Source organism: Panthera uncia, chromosome D4 (genome assembly GCF_023721935.1).
Source record: "Panthera uncia isolate 11264 chromosome D4, Puncia_PCG_1.0, whole genome shotgun sequence".
Classification (NCBI taxonomy): Eukaryota; Metazoa; Chordata; class Mammalia; order Carnivora; family Felidae; genus Panthera; species Panthera uncia.
In genome coordinates this window covers 58,194,876-58,212,340 of record NC_064807.1, presented here as the reverse complement: position 1 = coordinate 58,212,340, position 17,465 = coordinate 58,194,876, and the positions used below count along the sequence as shown (strand labels likewise).

At 49.3% G+C, this 17,465-nt stretch overlaps 1 protein-coding gene across 1 annotated transcript; it reads left to right on the top strand.

Annotated features, from left to right (window-relative positions):
• Position 1: 1 nt before the first annotated feature.
• On the top strand, positions 2-17,347 carry IGFBPL1 (insulin like growth factor binding protein like 1; the record flags this gene model as incomplete). The annotated part of the gene is made up of 5 exons (XM_049628446.1): positions 2-242; positions 9,632-9,741; positions 10,662-10,778; positions 12,570-12,728; positions 14,588-17,347. Coding segments are annotated over 4 exons (618 nt in total), but the record flags the coding sequence as incomplete, so codon positions are not given.
• Between the last annotated feature and the right edge of the window lie 118 nt (positions 17,348-17,465).

Here is a 17,465-nt window from a genome sequence, read left to right as displayed (position 1 = left end):
GGGCGCGAGCTGCGGGGGGCGGGCCGGCGCGCGCTGTGCCCCGGGCCTGGTGTGCGCCAGCCGCGCCGCGGGGGCGGCGCCCGAGGGCACCGGGGTCTGCGTGTGCGCGCAGCGCGGCGCCGTCTGCGGCTCCGACGGCCGCTCCTACCCCAGCGTATGCGCACTGCGCCTGCGCGCCCGGTACATGCCCCGCGCGCACCTGGGCCACCTGCACAAGGCGCGCGATGGCCCCTGCGAATTTGGTGAGTATGGCTTTTGCCCCGCGGTGCTGGGGTATGAAGAGAAAGAGGGACCCCTCCCCCCAACCCTCAGGAGTGTGGGGCTAAGGATCCCTCAAAGCACAGTGATTGACAGCCTAAGGTTTCCCTTCGGAAGCAGTTTTTATTACCTGGCCAGGTACTCAAGAAGACTGGGACAGGAATCCACATCCTGCACCCTTGCTTACCAAGCTCATGGAGATACAAGTCCCCGAGCTGGTCAGAATTTTGGTGAGCCTGTTGTCCCTTTTGGTATAGTACCAAAAAGGCCTGCAGTTATGGGCAGGCCTGACATGTTTACCTCCACCAGCCTGGGAGTTGGGGGAGGAGGTGTCTTACTGGGTGCAAGTCCCCCTGGGTCCGGCACCGAGCCAGGCCAGGGTGGGGTTTTTGAAGGGAGAGGCAGAGAAAGTGAAAATCCTGGATGAGGAGGAGCTGAAGACAGGGGACTCAGGAATCACTGGGCCAGAACACCAGGGTTGGGGCTCTGCTGGGAGGACCTGAGGGCTCTCCCACCCAGGACAGGTAAGACCTTTGGAGACCTAAGCTCTGAAAAGATGGTGCCATCAGGGAGAGAGCTGGGTTTTGTGGGTGTAAGGCTTATCTGATTCGGAGGGTGAAGAAATAGAAATTTATTCCATTGCTGAGTACCTAGAAACTTAAAGTTCATTAACTTCACAGTAAAGTCATCTAAAGTTGCCCACCTCTATATGTAATTTTTAAAACCCAAACAAAAATAAATGAAAAACATCAGTACAGGTAAGCCCAGTGAAGCACCCTCCTGCCCCATTAGGTTTTGGAGAACTGCCCCTGTCTACACTGCCTGGAGGGGGCAGTGAAGAGTTGAGGTGAGTGAGCTTGTGGCCAGGATGTTCCAAGGAGCCTGGCTTGGAGCTCTGGCCTGGGCCTGGAGACCCAAGTCTAGACCTAAATGCCCAAGTTGCGGTGATGACTTTAGCTCCAACAGGGAAACCTTGGCAGTGAGGGATGACCTTTTCCAGACCTTGGGAAATTTCTAGTATTATTTCCCCCCAAGCATTCCTGGTAGATGCACTCAAGTGCAGGAGACCCAGGGGGTTGTTCGGGATGAGACAGGAGGGCTCCTGTCCTGGAAAACAAAAACAATGTGCTGCCCTTTGAGGGGTCTGAGGCAGCCCTGGAGCACAATAAAGTCACGGGTAGCTGTTCCTGGCTGGGGCACCCAGTGGAGGAAAGAGCTGTCTGGTGCTTCTGTGATGCTGCTGGTTCCCTGAGTGACCTTGGGCTGTTACCTACCCCTCTCTGGGCCGAGTCAGCCCTGTGGAACCACTATTGAGGCCCCCTTCCACTTTGAACCTTTGTTTCTGCTGTGTGGCATTAAACAGTCCTGTCTCCTCCCTTCTAGTTCCTATTCCTCCTTTTTACAATCTGCTTTCCTTAGCAGTTAATTCACAGGCAGTTCTCTTTGTCTCCAGATAAGTAACTCCACATGCAGGAGACACAAGAAATGCTGACCAGGTCCCCAGAATCCAACCGGTGCTGATAGTCTCAGATAATTTCTCCTTGGAGTGATAGTCTGTTCCTAAGAGAGAGCCACCTTGAAGACACATAAACCAATTCTGCTATTATGCAGAGGAGACTGAGACCCAGGGGGTCAGGGGACACATCCAGAGTGACCAGTAAAGCTTGACCAGCATTCAGGACCCCGACACCTTGTGCAGTTGCTCTTTCAGGACAGGAGTTGATAGTGTTAAGTCAGGCAGGTGGTGGTTGCCGTGGTTACCAGAGTGCGGCCAGATGGCAGATGGAAACCCCATACCCCTAATTCATTGAAAATTACCAAATGACAAGTAAATGTGACAGCCCCTCCAGTCTGATCTAGGGGGCTCTGAGGCCCACCCCAGGCACAAGCCCCAGGAGTAAAGATGTTCAAGGGGCCAAAAGGAAGGGAATTCAGAAGCTGCTTTTAATGATCCCATTAGTGACAGGCATCAGGCCTCCCCGGAATTTAGCTCTCCTTCCCCACCAGCAGTTGTATCATTTGCCACAGACCTGGGCACCGTTCCCTATCTCTTTTTGTCCTGAAGTGTTTGTGACACTGAAGTGTTTGTGACCCCTGTCCATGTGAAGCATGAAAGTGTAGACAGGGGGATCTTTCCTGGCCAGTGAAGGTGGCACCTCGTGCTGTGCTGCCCTAAAGCCATCCTTTATTCAGAGGACATAGCAGGGGCACTTTTTAACAATGCCCCTAGGGACCCTGGTGGAAGGGAAACAGGCTGAGTCACAGCAGCAGCTGTTCTCCTTCAATACTGTTAATAAAATCACCCTCCTTGGCCCTCACCTATCCTTCAATAAACGAGCACCTGACTTTCACTGAATGAGACCAACGTAAATATTTATTAGGTTCCGCACAGTGTGGGAAGTGTTCTTACACATAACTCTGAGGGGCATTTGGAAACCATGTACAGGCTTAAACTCTGACCTTTCCTCCCATGCTCTGAAACTCCCCCAAAAGCCTAAGAGCGAGAGCAATCCTTTAACACATTTAATGAAGATTCCTCCTGTTCCCACATATGAATAGTTCTTTACTGTTGGAAATTGTTCTTTCATTCCATCTTCTTACTCAATTCTCACAACTACCCTGGCCAGATCTCACTCCTATTTAATAGAAAGGAAAACTGAGGCTCACGGAAGGGAGCTCCCTGGCTAGCTCCTAGCTGATGTAGGGCTCCAGCCTGGGGTTCCTGGCTTTTTTTCTTCTTTAATGTTTATTTACTTAAGGGGGGGGGCAGAGAGAGAGGGAGACACAGACTCGGAAGCAGGTTCCAGGCTCTGAGCTGTCAACACAGAACTCTACACGGGGCTCGAACTCACAAACTGTGAGATCATGACCTGAGCTAAAGTCGGACGCTCAACAGACCGAGCCACCCAGGCACCCCTCCTGGCTCTTTTCAGACGGAGCCATGCACCTCTAACCTGCTGGCCACCTGATTAGAAAGCGGCTACAAAGCAGCTACACTTGAATCTTGAGGGTTTCTCAGTCTGGAGCCACCGTCCTGTTTTCCCCCCAAGGCTTGCTGCTGGTTCCTCTATTGAGCACTGGGTGATGGCTCCAGAGAGGAACAGGGATAGCTTTATAGAAGCGAAAATACCTGAGAGGAACCCTGAAGGACTGGCAGAAAATTCTTGGGCAGAGAAAAGGGGATAGGAAGGCTCAGCATGAACTAGGCATGAAGGTAAGAGCAGGTAGGAGGAGGTAGGGGGCCCATGATGGGTGTGAACAGTGACCTGCTGACAGGTACCCAGGGGGATAATTGGGGAAGGGAGTGAGACCCAGAGAGGTTGGGAGGGGGGGCATTGCCAGCCTTGAGTGCCGGACTGAGGGATGAAGCTTTGTTCTGTACGAAGTTACTGTTTTCGCTTCTCTGTTGTAAGGTGGTGTGGCGTTGTTTTTGTTGTTAAAAGGCTGTGTTGTTCCATGTGTGCTCCCTGACCATTTGCTAACATTGGGAGGGGGTGGGGATCCTGCAGACAGCAGGTTGATAGCATGTTTTGAATGCTAAATTAGATAGGAACAGGGCCCCGTGCCAATACCCAACAGGGCACCGAGCCCCTGAGCTTCAGTGAGCTCTTGAGATCCTGAATCTTAGAAAATTCACCTCAGCTGAAATTCCAGTCCACTTAGAAATCTGTCTGTGCGAGGTGCGTGTTACCAGGTAACCAGGAGAGGCTGCGAATGCCACTTTGTGAGAGGGACAAAGAAGGGGGGCCTCGTGCTCAAAAGCCTTTCATGCCGAGGGAGGGGGTCTGAGGCACAGGCTGCAGGGAGCCGGATTAAGCTGTTTCTCCTTCCACATCCTAACATGACTATTAGCATAAATTATCAGGGCTGTTCAGTGCGTTGATGATTAAACTCTTTGGCTGTGCACTTCTTTGTACAAGCAGATGGGGTCCTGGGGGATGACTCTTGATATTCCTTCTTTCCTTGGCACTGTTAACTTTAAATAAACCTGGGAGGCATTTGAGAAGATTGTCCATTCTAGCCATCCAGGACATATTTAGTTGACCAGGTGGGGGGACAGATCAGCACACACTATAATAATAATATCGATCCTTTTCATTTGTACGGATCCACATGGTTAATAATTCAGTCACATCCATTCTGTCCCTTCACCCCAGAGGATGTGGGGTAGCAGTCATTGTCTTTGTTTGCAGACAAGGAGGAAATGGTTAGCAACTTGCCCAAGCTCCATTGGTTGGCACCTGGACCCCCAGGCATTTGAGTTTCCCTTGGTGCTATTTTGCTCACCCCAGTGGGTGTACAGGTGGGTGACTATTCTGTTACCTGATGGACGGATCTGTGTGTGCCATCCCAGCATTTCTAGGGCTGTTGCTGGCACAGACAGAAAGAAACAAGTATTGAGCAAGAAAGATCTAGAGAAATGAAGCTGGCACATTCAGACTGGACCCACGAGGCACCATCCTCCCTCTTGAAATCCACATTACTCTTGTCAAATTCAGGTAGAAAGCCCTGGCTCTTCCAGGAGTGTGGCAACTCTGGCAACAGTGAGGTGAGAGGCTGTGCTCCAGGTTTGCCAGGATGAGGGCTATGGGCATGGCCTCTGGATCAAGGTAGATAGAGCCCACCCATAGGCCTGCTCCCCCAGAGGCCAGTAGGGGCTTTGGAGCAGGCAAGGCACTTCGAGGAGATTACCCTTGGGGTAGCACAGTCTGCCAAATCCTTGGGTCTCTCTGTGGAAGCCTTTTAGTTTGCAAGGGGTCTTGTAACTGTTCCTCCCAATAGCTGAGGGGGAGGGGTTGGGGTGGGGAACAGACTCCTGTGCCCATTTTAAAGAAGACACTGAGACCAAGTCACAGCATTGGGGTGTAGCAGAGACAGGATTTGAACCTGGGTTCATCCTGCCTGTGGTCATGACGTTGAGCACCCCAGCACGGCACTCGAATGAGCCCTTGGGGACAGTAGGATTGGGAATGACCTGCTAGTGTAAAGAACGTACCAGCCATTTAATAGTATCTCTACATCAATCCCAGGGGTGATGTTTGGAGGGTTTGATTCCCGTGCAGAAGAGAGTAAACGGAGCAGCCCAGAGACTGTATCCTTAGAAAGACCTGCTGGTGAGATTGACCCTTGGCTAGTGTCTGGGAACTTGGATTTCAGGAGGGTTCCTGCCATTTTCGGAACTGCTGAGGGTGGCTTACTGTGCCTAAACTATACCAACACTGTGGTTCATGGTGCACACCTGCTTTCCTTCTGGGACCCTTGAATTTTGGTACATAGTAAGCAGAGGGTGCCCAGGTGACCTACCGCCAATAAAAATCCTAGGCAAGGGGTGAGCCTCCCTGGGAGATGGCATTTCACACATGTTCTCACCATTCATTGCTGGGGGATTAAGTGTGTCCTGTGTGATCCACTGGGAGAGGTTCTTGAAAACTTGTGCCTGGTTTCCTGTGTCTTCACCCCGTGAACCTCTTTTCCCTTTGCTGTTTTGCTTTGTCTCCTTTCACTGTAATAAATCATAGCTGTGTATAAAACTGTGCTGGGTCCTGGGGGCACCTCGGTGGCTCAGTCAGTTAAGCATCCTACTTGAGCTCAGGTCATGATCTCACGGTTGGTGGGTTTGAATCCTGCATCAGGCTCTCTCCTGTAAGTGTGGAGCCTGCTTTGGATCCTCTGTCCCGTCTCTGCCCATCCTCCACTTGCATGTGCGTGCACTTTCTCTCTCTCACAAAAATAAATAAACATTAAAAAAACAACAACAACAAAAAACACCTGTGCTGAGTTTTGTGTGTCCTCCCAGCAAACACTGAACCTGGGGATTGTCTTGAGGATCCTCAACACAATCCCTAAGGAACCCTTTCTTATTCTGGAATGGAAATAGGCAACAAATGTTTCACTTTAAAAATGAGTGTGGTGGGGCGGCTGGGTGGCTCAGTCAGGTAAGCATGCGACTTCAGCTCAGGTCATGATTTCATGGTTTGTGGGTTCCAGCCCTGCACCAGGCTCTGTGCTAATAACTCAATAACTCGGAGCTTTTAGCCTGCTTCCGATTCTGTGTCTCTCTCTCTCTCTGCCCCTCCTTACTCATGCTTTCTCTCTCCAAAATAAAATAAACATTACAAAATTTAAAAAGTAAAAATCAGCGTGGAGTTGATGAAATCAGGTGAGTTTGAGTCTCCACTCCTCCAGGCACTTCATCTTTCTGAGGTTTAGTTTTCTGATCTGTAAAGTGGGGATAAAAGCACGTGCTTAGCAGGGTAGGTATAAGGATGAAAGGAGTAGTGTATGTGGAAGTGTCATCCAAGTAGAAGGCAAGACAGTGTGGGACAGAGCTCAGAGCCCAAGCCCTGGGCTCAAAGCCTTGCCTATCATTTAAGCCTGGGTAACTCTGGCTAGCTCTACAGCTGGTGAAATTGCTGGAAAGATCGAACGGGTTAATCCTCTGTAAACAGAATAGAGTGCCTAGCACACTGCAAGCTATCAGAGTCAGACGGTGGCATTATTACCATTGTTACTATTATGACGTCGATAGCTGATTAGAAAGAGCTATTATGGATAAAAATGTTTTAAATTTACAATCAGATATGTTAATATTAAAATGAGATTACTATGACAAAAGGCAGCATGAGGAAATTTTTTGAGATAACTGGACTCTTCTATATCTTGGTTATGGTGGTGGTTATGTGACCGTAGGCGTTTGTCAAAACTTAGAGCTGCACTCTGCAAGGAATAACATGCTGTATGTAAATTTTAAAATAAATAAAAATTTGAATGTCACTTTATCAATGAAAGCTGGGACTCTTTTGTAAAAGAGGTGGTATTTTCTGCCACAAGATCAGTAGCAAAGACAGTATTTCCAAGACAGTCTTTCTTAATTGCAGTTACTCAAAAGAGGGAGAGGGAAATTCGAGGAGAGAGAACGTTGAAATGTGATTTACCAGTTTATTCATTTAGGACTGAAAGGGATTGATGAAACCTCATTTAAAATTGATGACTTTACATGAATGAAAGTAAAACATGTTGATTGAGTGTCCCTCTGGAATCCATTGAGGGCTCTGGAATAAGATGCGGTTGTGATTGTTCCCCCAGCGAGCCATTTGAGGACGGCTGGGCTCCGGGGAGGTGGTGTTGGCAGGAGGGGGTGGATAAATTAGACTCTCTTTGTCATGTTGCAGATGGGGCCCCTGCTGGAGAGGCGGGGGTGGGGGTGGGGGGTGGGGGTGTCCTTTGTAGCAGTTTGCAGGTGGCTGGGATGCATAGGGCAATGTTAGAAGCCTAAGACCTTGGTTCACTGGGGGGCCTTTGGTTATACTCAGTGTTGTGGCTAGAGGTGTGGTGCTTGGGGGCAATCATACAGGCACAACTGAAGGAGTGGGCTGATCAGGCTGAGAGGGAAGAAAGCAGCCTGGGCCTGGGGAGGAGGACAGTGTGGCAGTTCACCTAGGAACTTCTCAGATGCCTGCATGGTCTCCACCCCAGCCAGCCTACCCACACCCTCCCTCCCCTTTCCGGGGTGGAGAAGGTAGTGTCTGTATTCATTGGAGGCCATTGGGGCACTCTCTGAGGGCTGTAGGACTCCAGGAGGCATCAACGTGTGGGAGTTATAGGGAGGTGGGTTTTAGCTCCAAGTGAAAACAAGCTTTCTTAGGAACAGAGCCCTCCAAAGATGGAGAGGCCTGGCTCCATAGGTAGTGAGCTCTCTATCACTGGAGGCATGTAAGTAGATGCTAGATGAGCATACCACAGATGATCAGGCACAGGATCTTGGGGAGTTGGGCCCCTCTGGTCTGAGACTCTGGTTCTAAGACAACTTTCCAGAGACTTTTTTTTTCTTTGGTACCAGCTTGACAAAGTCTGTCTGGAGAGGCCAGAGCAGTCTCATTTCTGTGCCCTTTCACTCCTGAACTTCCCTGCTCTTCCTGTGGCCTTCCGTCTCCTTCCTTTGCTCTCCTTTTTATTGCAGCCTCACCCAGGCAGGCGAGGGCCCTTTCCTTCATGCTTCAGCAGAGCCCTAGGAGCATAGACCCTGCAGTTTGATGGCCAGACAATGAATGTGTTTGCTCTTTATTTGCCATTTGCTTCTTCATCCAGTCATCTGCTTACCAAACCTGCTCCTGACCTCCACTTACGTGTCCTGTTAACTTAAACCATTACTCTAGCACTCATCACCTAGTAAGATGAGCTCAACAGCCCTGTGAGCAGGGGGTATTATCCCCATCTTAAAGATGAGCAGACCCAAGCGGAGAGCATTTTCCTCCCTATGCCTCCCCATTGCATCTTGCCCAAGAAACCGAGGGCCAGATGCAGGGATGGGCCCAGCTGCCGTCTAGTTCAAGTGAGGCGGGATGGAAGCACCTGGACGCCAGCAGGCTGTGCTCCAGCAGGTCAGAGAGGTACAGACACCTGGTCCTGGACTAGGACACATACCTTCTAGGCCCTGAGGAGTTGAGAGCTATATTCCATGCAGAGTGGGGGAGGCAGTGTGGGCAGGTCCATTGAGGGGCTGGGTGGAAGGCTAGAGCCGAGGTGGCTGCACTTGATTCTTTTAGCACCAGTGTGAGCAGAGGAGGCAGTGGGCCCAGGGAGGAGGACAGTGTGGCATGTCAGCTAGGAACTTCTCAGATGCCTGCATGGTCTCTATCCCAGCCAGCCTGCCCACACCCTCCCTCCCCTTTCGGTAGTGTTCTGGCAGCCTTGAGCTGCACTGCCTGGGTACCGTGATCCCGGCAGCTCCCTCTCTCTAGGCGTCCTCTGTCCCAGTGCCGGCTTCCGTGCCTGCAGCTCTGCCCACCGGGAGGGGGCTGTCGGGGCAGGGAGGCCTCCTGTGGAGTCTGAGAGTCTGAGATATGCAAACGAGCGTCTGGACCGGCCCCGCAGGGGGTCTCAGCTCGGTGTGTGCAGCTGTTCCGCAAGGCCTGTTCTTTGAACCGCCCTCCACGTGGAAGGAGAAAAGCCCATCTGTTAGAAGACTTGGCATTGGTGAGGTGACACCAGCCCCTCCCCACGCACGCTCCGTGTCTCACGGAGTTGAGCTGTAAGCAGATGGCAGCCGGAGTCCTGGAAGGGGCCCTGGGTGGGAGTGTGATGAGACCAAGCCCTGCCACAGACGAGGCGGGCGATTTGGGAAGTCGCCTCTCCTCCCCAGATCCCTGTTTTCCTGTTGATAGAACAAAGGCAAGGATGAGGAAACATGTAGGCATGCCTCCAGGTCTGAGGGAAACACAAGTGCGTTCTTTATGTGTGTAGAGCTTTCTTCTGCTGCTGCCCCCTCACGTCGGACTATCCCAGCTGGCTCTCTGCAGGTAGGGAGTTCTAGTGGTGGGGTGCTGGGAACCTGGCAGGGTAAAGCTTGTGATCCCTTGTCTTCTTCCTCCAGCCCCCATGGTTGTCATTCCACCCCGGAGTGTCCACAACGTCACTGGTGCACAGGTGTACCTGTCCTGTGAGGTGAGGGCTGTGCCCACCCCTGTCATCACGTGGAGGAAGGTACTTATGTCCAAGAATTCGTGTGTGTGTGTGTGTGTGTGTGTGAGAGAGAGAGAGAGAGAGAATGAGAGAAAGAGAGGTGTTTCTCATATGTATGTCTACTATTTAAAAAAGATATCTTAGGGGCGCCTGGGTGGCGCAGTCGGTTAAGCGTCCGACTTCAGCCAGGTCACGATCTCGCGGTCCGTGGGTTCGAGCCCCGCGTCAGGCTCTGGGCTGATGGCTCGGAGCCTGGAGCCTGTTTCCGATTCTGTGTCTCCCTCTCTCTCTGCCCCTCCCCCGTTCATGCTCTGTCTCTCTCTGTCCCAAAAATAAATAAAAAACGTTGAAAAAAAAATAAATCAATAAATAAAAAAGATATCTTACATGTTCACTCCTCTACCTCCAGGTTTATGCCTCAAAACTTTCACCCCAAAGCTGCCCCCAGAGAAGGAGAGTGCCATCCTTCCTTGTGCCATTTGCTTCTTTGGCCACTTAGTGGTTGGAAAGTTCATCTACTTATCTAGCCTAGTTCCACTGGAATGAAGTTAGAGCCTGCTTCACTGGATCTGGGTTTTAGAAAGACTATCCAAGTCTTATTCAAAAACTATATCTTCCTGCAGATCAATTTTTGAGAGACTGGTGTGGATCACAGCATTTCTTGTCCCCCTATCTCGACGGACAGCCCAGAGAAGGGCCATGAAATTCTGAGCTGCTTCTGTGAGATAGTGATGGCGTCCGCATCGTTGCTGTCCAGCAGGGGGTGCTGTCTGCACATACATTTAGGTTTAAAAAGCCACTGACCTTTGAATAGGAGTAAGAGGTGCTAGGGTTTGGCCTATGAGTCAGTAGAAAGATGTAGAAAGCAAGGATGTCTGTGGTGCAGTTCTTAGCCAGAAATGCTCTTTCTAAATCACTCCTGGCTTTCCTGTCCTCTGTAGGTCACACAGTCTCCTGAGGGCACTCAGGTGCTAGAGGACCTTCCTGGGGACCACGTCAATATAGCTGTCCAGGTGCGAGGGGGGCCTTCTGACCACGAGGCCACAGCCTGGATTTTGGTGGGTATCTCATTTGTTTAGGATTACTTGGCTATTGTTCACTGGCCCTTATAAAGCACGCTTTATATTTCTATAGCACATTACACATTTCAAAGCTGTTCTTATCCCTTTCTTGTTGGACCCTACCATAACTGTGAGGAAAGCTTAACCCCGGAGAGTGTAAGTGGTCTTCACTGGTGTCAGAATTGTGGCCCCAAAAAGATGTCCATGTCCTAATCCCTGGAATCCGTGGGTATGTTATATGCATGAGGGGATTAAGGTTGCAGGTGGAATAAAGTCAGCTAATCAGCTGACTTTGAAGATGGAGGAAGAGAGCCACAAGCCAAGGAACACAGGCAGCCTATCTAGAATGGGTTTTCCCCTAGGATTCCTAGGAAGAAGGCAGCTCTGCTAATACCTTCTTCTTAGCCCCCTTTCTCATTCAAGAACTAAATAAACACAGGCGCGCCTGGCTGGCTCTGTCGGGAGAGTGTGCAACTCTTGATCTCAGAGTTGTGAGTTTGAGCCCCACGTTGGACACAGAGGTTGCTTAAAAATAAAATCTTTTTTTATATAATTTTAATGTCTTTATCTTTTAAATAAAGTCTAGAGAGAGAGAGAGAGAGAGAGAGAGAGAGAGAAACCCAAGCAGGCTCTGCACTGTCAGCACAGCCCAACACGGGGCTCAGACTCATGAACCATGAGATGAAGACCTGAGCCAGAGTCAGACACTTAACTGACTGAGCCACCCAAGCACCCCAAAAATAAAGTCTTTAATGAAAAATTTTAAAAACCTAAATATAATAAATTTGTGTTGTTTTAAGCCATTAAGTGTGTGGAAATTAGTTCCAGCAGCCACAGGAAACTAATACACTTGCCCAAGACCATGTGGCCAGTGGAGGGAAGACCGCACATTGGCGCCCCCTCCAGGGCTCCTCTAGGCCACTTGCAGTAGTTTAAGTTGCTAGAACAGTGTGGTCTGAAAAAGTGAGGGAGTGACGGAATGGGGCTCTGTGTTGGGCTAGTCAGTCTACCTCTTGAGCTTCAGTGTCCACAACTGTAAGAGGAGGGCCCTGTGACCCAACAGTCTGTGACTTACCTGCCAGCCTCCTGTAATGTCAGGATAACAATGCTCCCCCTTTCCCTCACCATCAGCATGAGTTTAAAATGAGATGGTGTACGTAACTCCCCCGCCAGTCTGCCGAGTGACTCACGATTGACAGAGACAGCAAGAGAGGAGAGAGCCAGTGTGGGTCTGCTCTGCAGGGGCGTGAGAACGGGCTGCTCTCTGAGGGTGTCTGTTTCCTTTCACTCCCATCTCTGCAAGGTTTGGTGACTTCTCCATCCAGCTCAGGGACTCAGAATGCAGCTGGGTCCATGGCTTTTTCAAATCAAGCACATCCCCCTCTTTATCACAAGAAAGGGTAGGGGGAGATGTTCTCTCTTGTGTTACTTTGTAAAGGCTGCCTCCATTGGGAGCACTTGTGCATCATTCCCCAGTCAGTAAATTTTCGTTCTTTTAATTTGCAGTATTTTCTTGTGATGTATACTTATCACCTTCAATAAGAGGACCAGGTAAGCTCACAGTAAAAGGCAGGAATGCAGAGGAAGCCTTAAAATGAGAGCTGCAATAGAGAGGGTACAGAGTATAAAATTTAACTCTTTCTTGGCAGCTAAGGCAAGAAGAGAAATAATGTGCTCTATCTTATTTTGAAAAAGAATAAGTGCTCAGACATATCATTAGGGACTAAATAAGGAAGTGATTTTGCTGTGCCATATATGACCATATAAACTTGCCTGTTTTATTTCTAGATCAACCCTCTGAGAAAGGAAGATGAGGGAGTGTACCTGTGCCATTCAGCAAATGCGCTTGGGGAGGCCGAGTCCCACGGCACGGTGACAGTTATGGATCTGAGTAAATACAAAGTCCCCCGCTTCCCAGCTCCAGACGACCGCATGTGATGGAGCAATGTACATGTTCTAAGTCATTTTCGGTATTTATACACCTGTGTCACAAAAGATTGAGATGCCTTATAAGATGTGTGATAGGAAAGAAGAAAAATACATAAATCGAGGAAAGCAGAGGAATACCCAACAGTGGGAACATATTACAGCTAGCAGGTAGAATCTCCAGGATGGTCAACACCCATACCGCTCTGTGCTTCCCACCTAGCAGGCAAAGTCGGGAACTGTGAACGTTGTGGGTGTCAGTAGGTGGGAAAGACCAGTTGCTTGTGTTCTGTTTCTGAAGTGGAACAGAATATTTCCTTCAAGTCCTGGAGAGGGCACAGAGAGAGCAGACATTGTCATTGTGACGGCACCCGTGGGAAAACGTGCCCGCAGAGGAGGCTGTCTGTCTGTCCCCGGGTTCTTCCTGGGGAAGAACAGCAGGTCGTGCTTAGCAGCGTGTCTCCAGGAGAATCTGCGTCTCCTCTGGCCCCGTGGCTTTGTCCTCATAGTCAGCCAGGTGAGAGCTGGGGTTGCTTTAGTCCCTAGGAAACAAGCCCCCTAATTAGCCAGCTTTTGATGCTAAACAGCCCCAGGGCCTGCTGGTGCACAGCCATCAACATTTATGTCTTGCTCACATTCCTTGTCGTGGCTGCGGGTTGGTTGGCTGTGGCTCTGCTCTGAACGTCATATGGGGACCCAGCTGGAGGAGCAGCCCCAGCGTGGACTGGGTCCATTCTTTGTGGCAGAGGGGATGAACGAGAGATTGAGCCAGGTACACAGTCCCTTTTAAAGCTTCTGTTCAGATGTGGCAGATGTCACATCTGCTGAAGTGCAGCCATGCCTGGCATCAGTGGGGTAGGGGACGTCTGCTGCCATCACAGGAGGCCAGGGGCCAGGATGCAGGATTTTGCTGTGGTTGTAATCCATAGTCTTTCCTATTGAGCCACTACTGTCATGTAGCTTCTGTGTACAAGGCTTTATGTCAGGTCTGTATGGATGCACAGAAAACCAAAACAGAGAACGTCATTAAGCGAGAATGGGGTACAGTGTTAAGGAAGTGAGGGGCGTGCATGAGTTTGAGGAGAGGGAAGATGCTTAGAACTGGGGAAAAACGAAGATGTTGCTGAGAAAGTGGCATTGGGGATGAAGGATGGTGGATGAAGTAGTTCGAGCTCTTGGAAACAGGGAGGAAGACAGAAGGTAGGAAATGGTCAGATAGGAATTCAGGTAGGAGATGGCTCTTAAAGTTGCCCTCCTGATACTCTGGTTTTTCTGTATATGTATTGTTCTATGCTGTCATATACATATCACGTATCAGGACTTTTTCCCTGCACACGTGTACACATATACATGCATATACATATGTATGTGTGTGTGTATATATATATATTTCATGTTTCAAATGTGTACACAATTTTTAAGTATATACGTATTTAAAAAATACAATGAACTCAGGCTATGAACGCAGTCTATTATAGATGAGTTTTCAAAAGAGAGCCACAAAGAACCATGGAATTTTAAGAACATGCCACCACCCAGTTCTTCAGTCCCCCCCTACAACAAGCAGTACTGTCCAGCTCTTGTTTGCATACCTTTAGTGGTGTGGAGCTCACTACCATAAGACATCTATTCTTTGGATTTCCCAGTATTTGAAAGTTCTTCCTTGTATTAAGCTGCATTCTGCCTCCCTGAAATGTCCACCCAGTGGTCCCACTTGTACTTCTTGGACACCCACAAGGCCCCTCTGCTCTCCACCCGCACCACTCCTTGCTAGGAAGATTTAAGATTAAGGATCGTTTCCCCCATCTTCCATTTACCACATAGTTGATTGTGACAGAGTAGACTTCTTTTCTCTTATCCTTTTCTCTTTTTCCTTTTAGGGTCTTAGAAACCTGATGACAAGATGTTGGAAAGGTCAAGTCATGGATCATTTTTTTTTCGTGAAGAGTTGGAGAAACTGTTTGTAGATGACCCCTTTTGTATGTTTTTACAGATTAGATGCAAACTAGATTCGTATGCAGATGTAGTTTTTAGCAGGGCAAGCATTGGGAAACCAGACTGCATGTGGCTTTTTTATACTTTTGAAATGAACTGCTCCGTAAGAATTCTTTTTTAACTACTCCCTCCCAGGGAAGGTCACCTGGTGGTATATTTGTAATTCTAAAGGGCTGGAACAAGGCCTGTTTCAGCCTTGTGTCTTTACCTCATCTGTCTGTGACTGATTAGGAAAGCTCTGTGACTTAGTGTGTGTTGTAGAAGGAGGGAGAGAGTCCCGTCCCACCTTCATCCTCTGCCTGCTCTCTGACACGCTGTGTGACCTGGATAGGCCCCTCCCCATTCTGGACCTTTGTCTCTAGCTGTTTGGACTAGCTGTTACCCAGGTCCCTTGGAGCCCTGCCATCCCAGAGTAAGATGGCCCTGTGGAAAAAATACAGGAAGTGTAGTCTTAGCATTCGTTTTCAAAACTGCTCAAAACAGCTGCCACCGCTTCATACCAGAGTGGGTGTGGAGCTGGCCACAGCTCTTCTGTTCCTGCCATTTTCCCACCTTAAAGAGATGGAGTTCTAGATGGGACACTTTACCAGACTCCGGAGCCCCTTGGCTGGGTGCTTGGGGACCAAGGTGTCCCTTTGTCAACAAGCCCAGCATCCTCTAACCAGGTAAGCAGTAGACACCTGGCTTCTGGACATCAAACTGGAGAAATGGGGTCAGATGCTTCTTCCTCTGAGCTGTGGGATTAGAGTATTAGTAGAATACATTTTACTTAGAGACGTTTTGACCTCACCCAGAAATTAGGCTTACTTTCTTTCTTTCTTGTTTCTTTCCTTTTCTTCTTTTCTTTTCTTTTTTTAAAATATTTTTAATGTTTATTTACTTTTGAGAGAGAGAGAGAGAGAGAGCAAGCGCATGTGCGCAAGTTGGGGAGGGGCAGAGAGAGAGGGGGAGACACAGAATCCAAAGCTGTCAGCACACAGCCCGACACCAGGCTCGAATAAATTCACGAACCGTGAGATCATGACCTGATCTGAAGTCAGAAGCTCAACCGACTGAGCCACCTAAGTGCCCCTCTTTTCTTTTCTTTCTTTCAGTGAGACGAGTATTTATTATCTGACTGAAAAAATAGATTCCCTTGGGTGATTAAAAATTTTTTTAAGTCAGAATTGGGATCTCACTTGTGTCTTGTCCTTAAAGTTCATGAAGTGCTTTTCTGTCTGTGGCCTCTTCACAACTCCAGCACGGCAGGCAGGGTGAACACGGATGTCCCAACCCCCTTTGTAGATGAAGAAACCAGGCTCTGAGAGGGAGACGCTTGCCCAAGGTCCGAGGGCCTCCGAGAAGGACCAGAACTTGGGGCACCCTTTCCATGCCATGGTGCTGCTTCTCGGGATAATCTCATGGCTATGGAAAGGAAGGGGCTTCAGGGACTCTCCTCCTGGTCCCTCTCAGCTTTTACAGCATACTCCCATGCCCCTCCCCCCTAGGTACCACATTCTGGTATCCTTTTTGGAATTGCATTTTCTCCCTTTGAGCCTGGCCGTTCCGTATCTGAAATATTGGGGTGGCATCACCCTGATGTACTACATGGCAGGAGCAGAGCCTGAAAATCCAGAAACATGAGGTCCATTTGGGGATTCATCCCTGGCTTGCTGCCTGACTCCGAGCAAGTCCCCTCACCTTCTGGACCTCCGTTTCCTCATTTGAGTAAGAAGGCAACGAAACTAGATGGGTAGTTTGCAAACTTTAAAACATTGGAACCCCTTTCTTTGAATAAAATCAGAGTTGAAACTGATTAACTGGAAGCTGTGTCTGTGTGTTGGAAGTTGGGGCTATGGAGGGTCTGCTCACATCCCTCCCTACTCAGCGCCCCTACCCCCCTCCCCGTACTGCAGGGTTTTTGTACCCAAGGTCTGCAGCTGAGTCTCTGTGTGATTTGCATAGTTGGGAAAAGACTTGGTAAGGCACTTACAGTGCCTTCACTTACAGTGAAACTGTCAGAAGTAGGGATGTTGTGGCCCTGGAGAAGGTACTAGAACAACATCATGCATGTGCTGATAAGCACATCCAGCAAAATCCATTGACTCACCTTACATTTGCCCAAAACAGTTGGAGAGCTGGGTCTAGATGCAGAGAGCAGGGCAGATGGAGTGCTTGGGTGACAGAGCTGAACATCAAAACCACAGGGGGCTGGGTTAGCATCGTAATGATGTGCAAAATAATAATAATATTGCACTCTCTGAAATTTTCACCAAAACCAAAAAGGCAGATTAAGAGGATTGTTCCAACCTAACGACTTTTTTGCACTAGGAGAGCCCCCAGACCCCTCCCAGGGCTGAAAGAAAGGGTGCTGTTGCCGTTCAGAAACATGGTGCCCCCAGGAACTGGGTTTTCTGCCCTATTTTCATAGATGTGCTGATATCACATGACCCATGCACCTGAAAATAAATGTTTTTAAGGACAGTCTTTGTGGTCTGTTTGTCCTGGGAACACTGCTGTGGGTGGGCGCAGGTCCCACTGATAGGTCTCCACTACCTCTGACCATCTTGTCCTTTCCTCATCCACATCAGCTACTTTAGTCCTAATCCTCCTTCCTCTCACACCTGAGTTCTCGTCACAGCCCCACCTGGACAGCTTGGGCGCAATTTTTAACCAGTCCTAATCACCTACCAGCCTGATCCTTCTAACTCCCCTGGAACTCATGTCTCCTGCTGGATATGCATCCCAGTATTTCATTCATCCAGCTTAGCTGTGCCCTCTGTC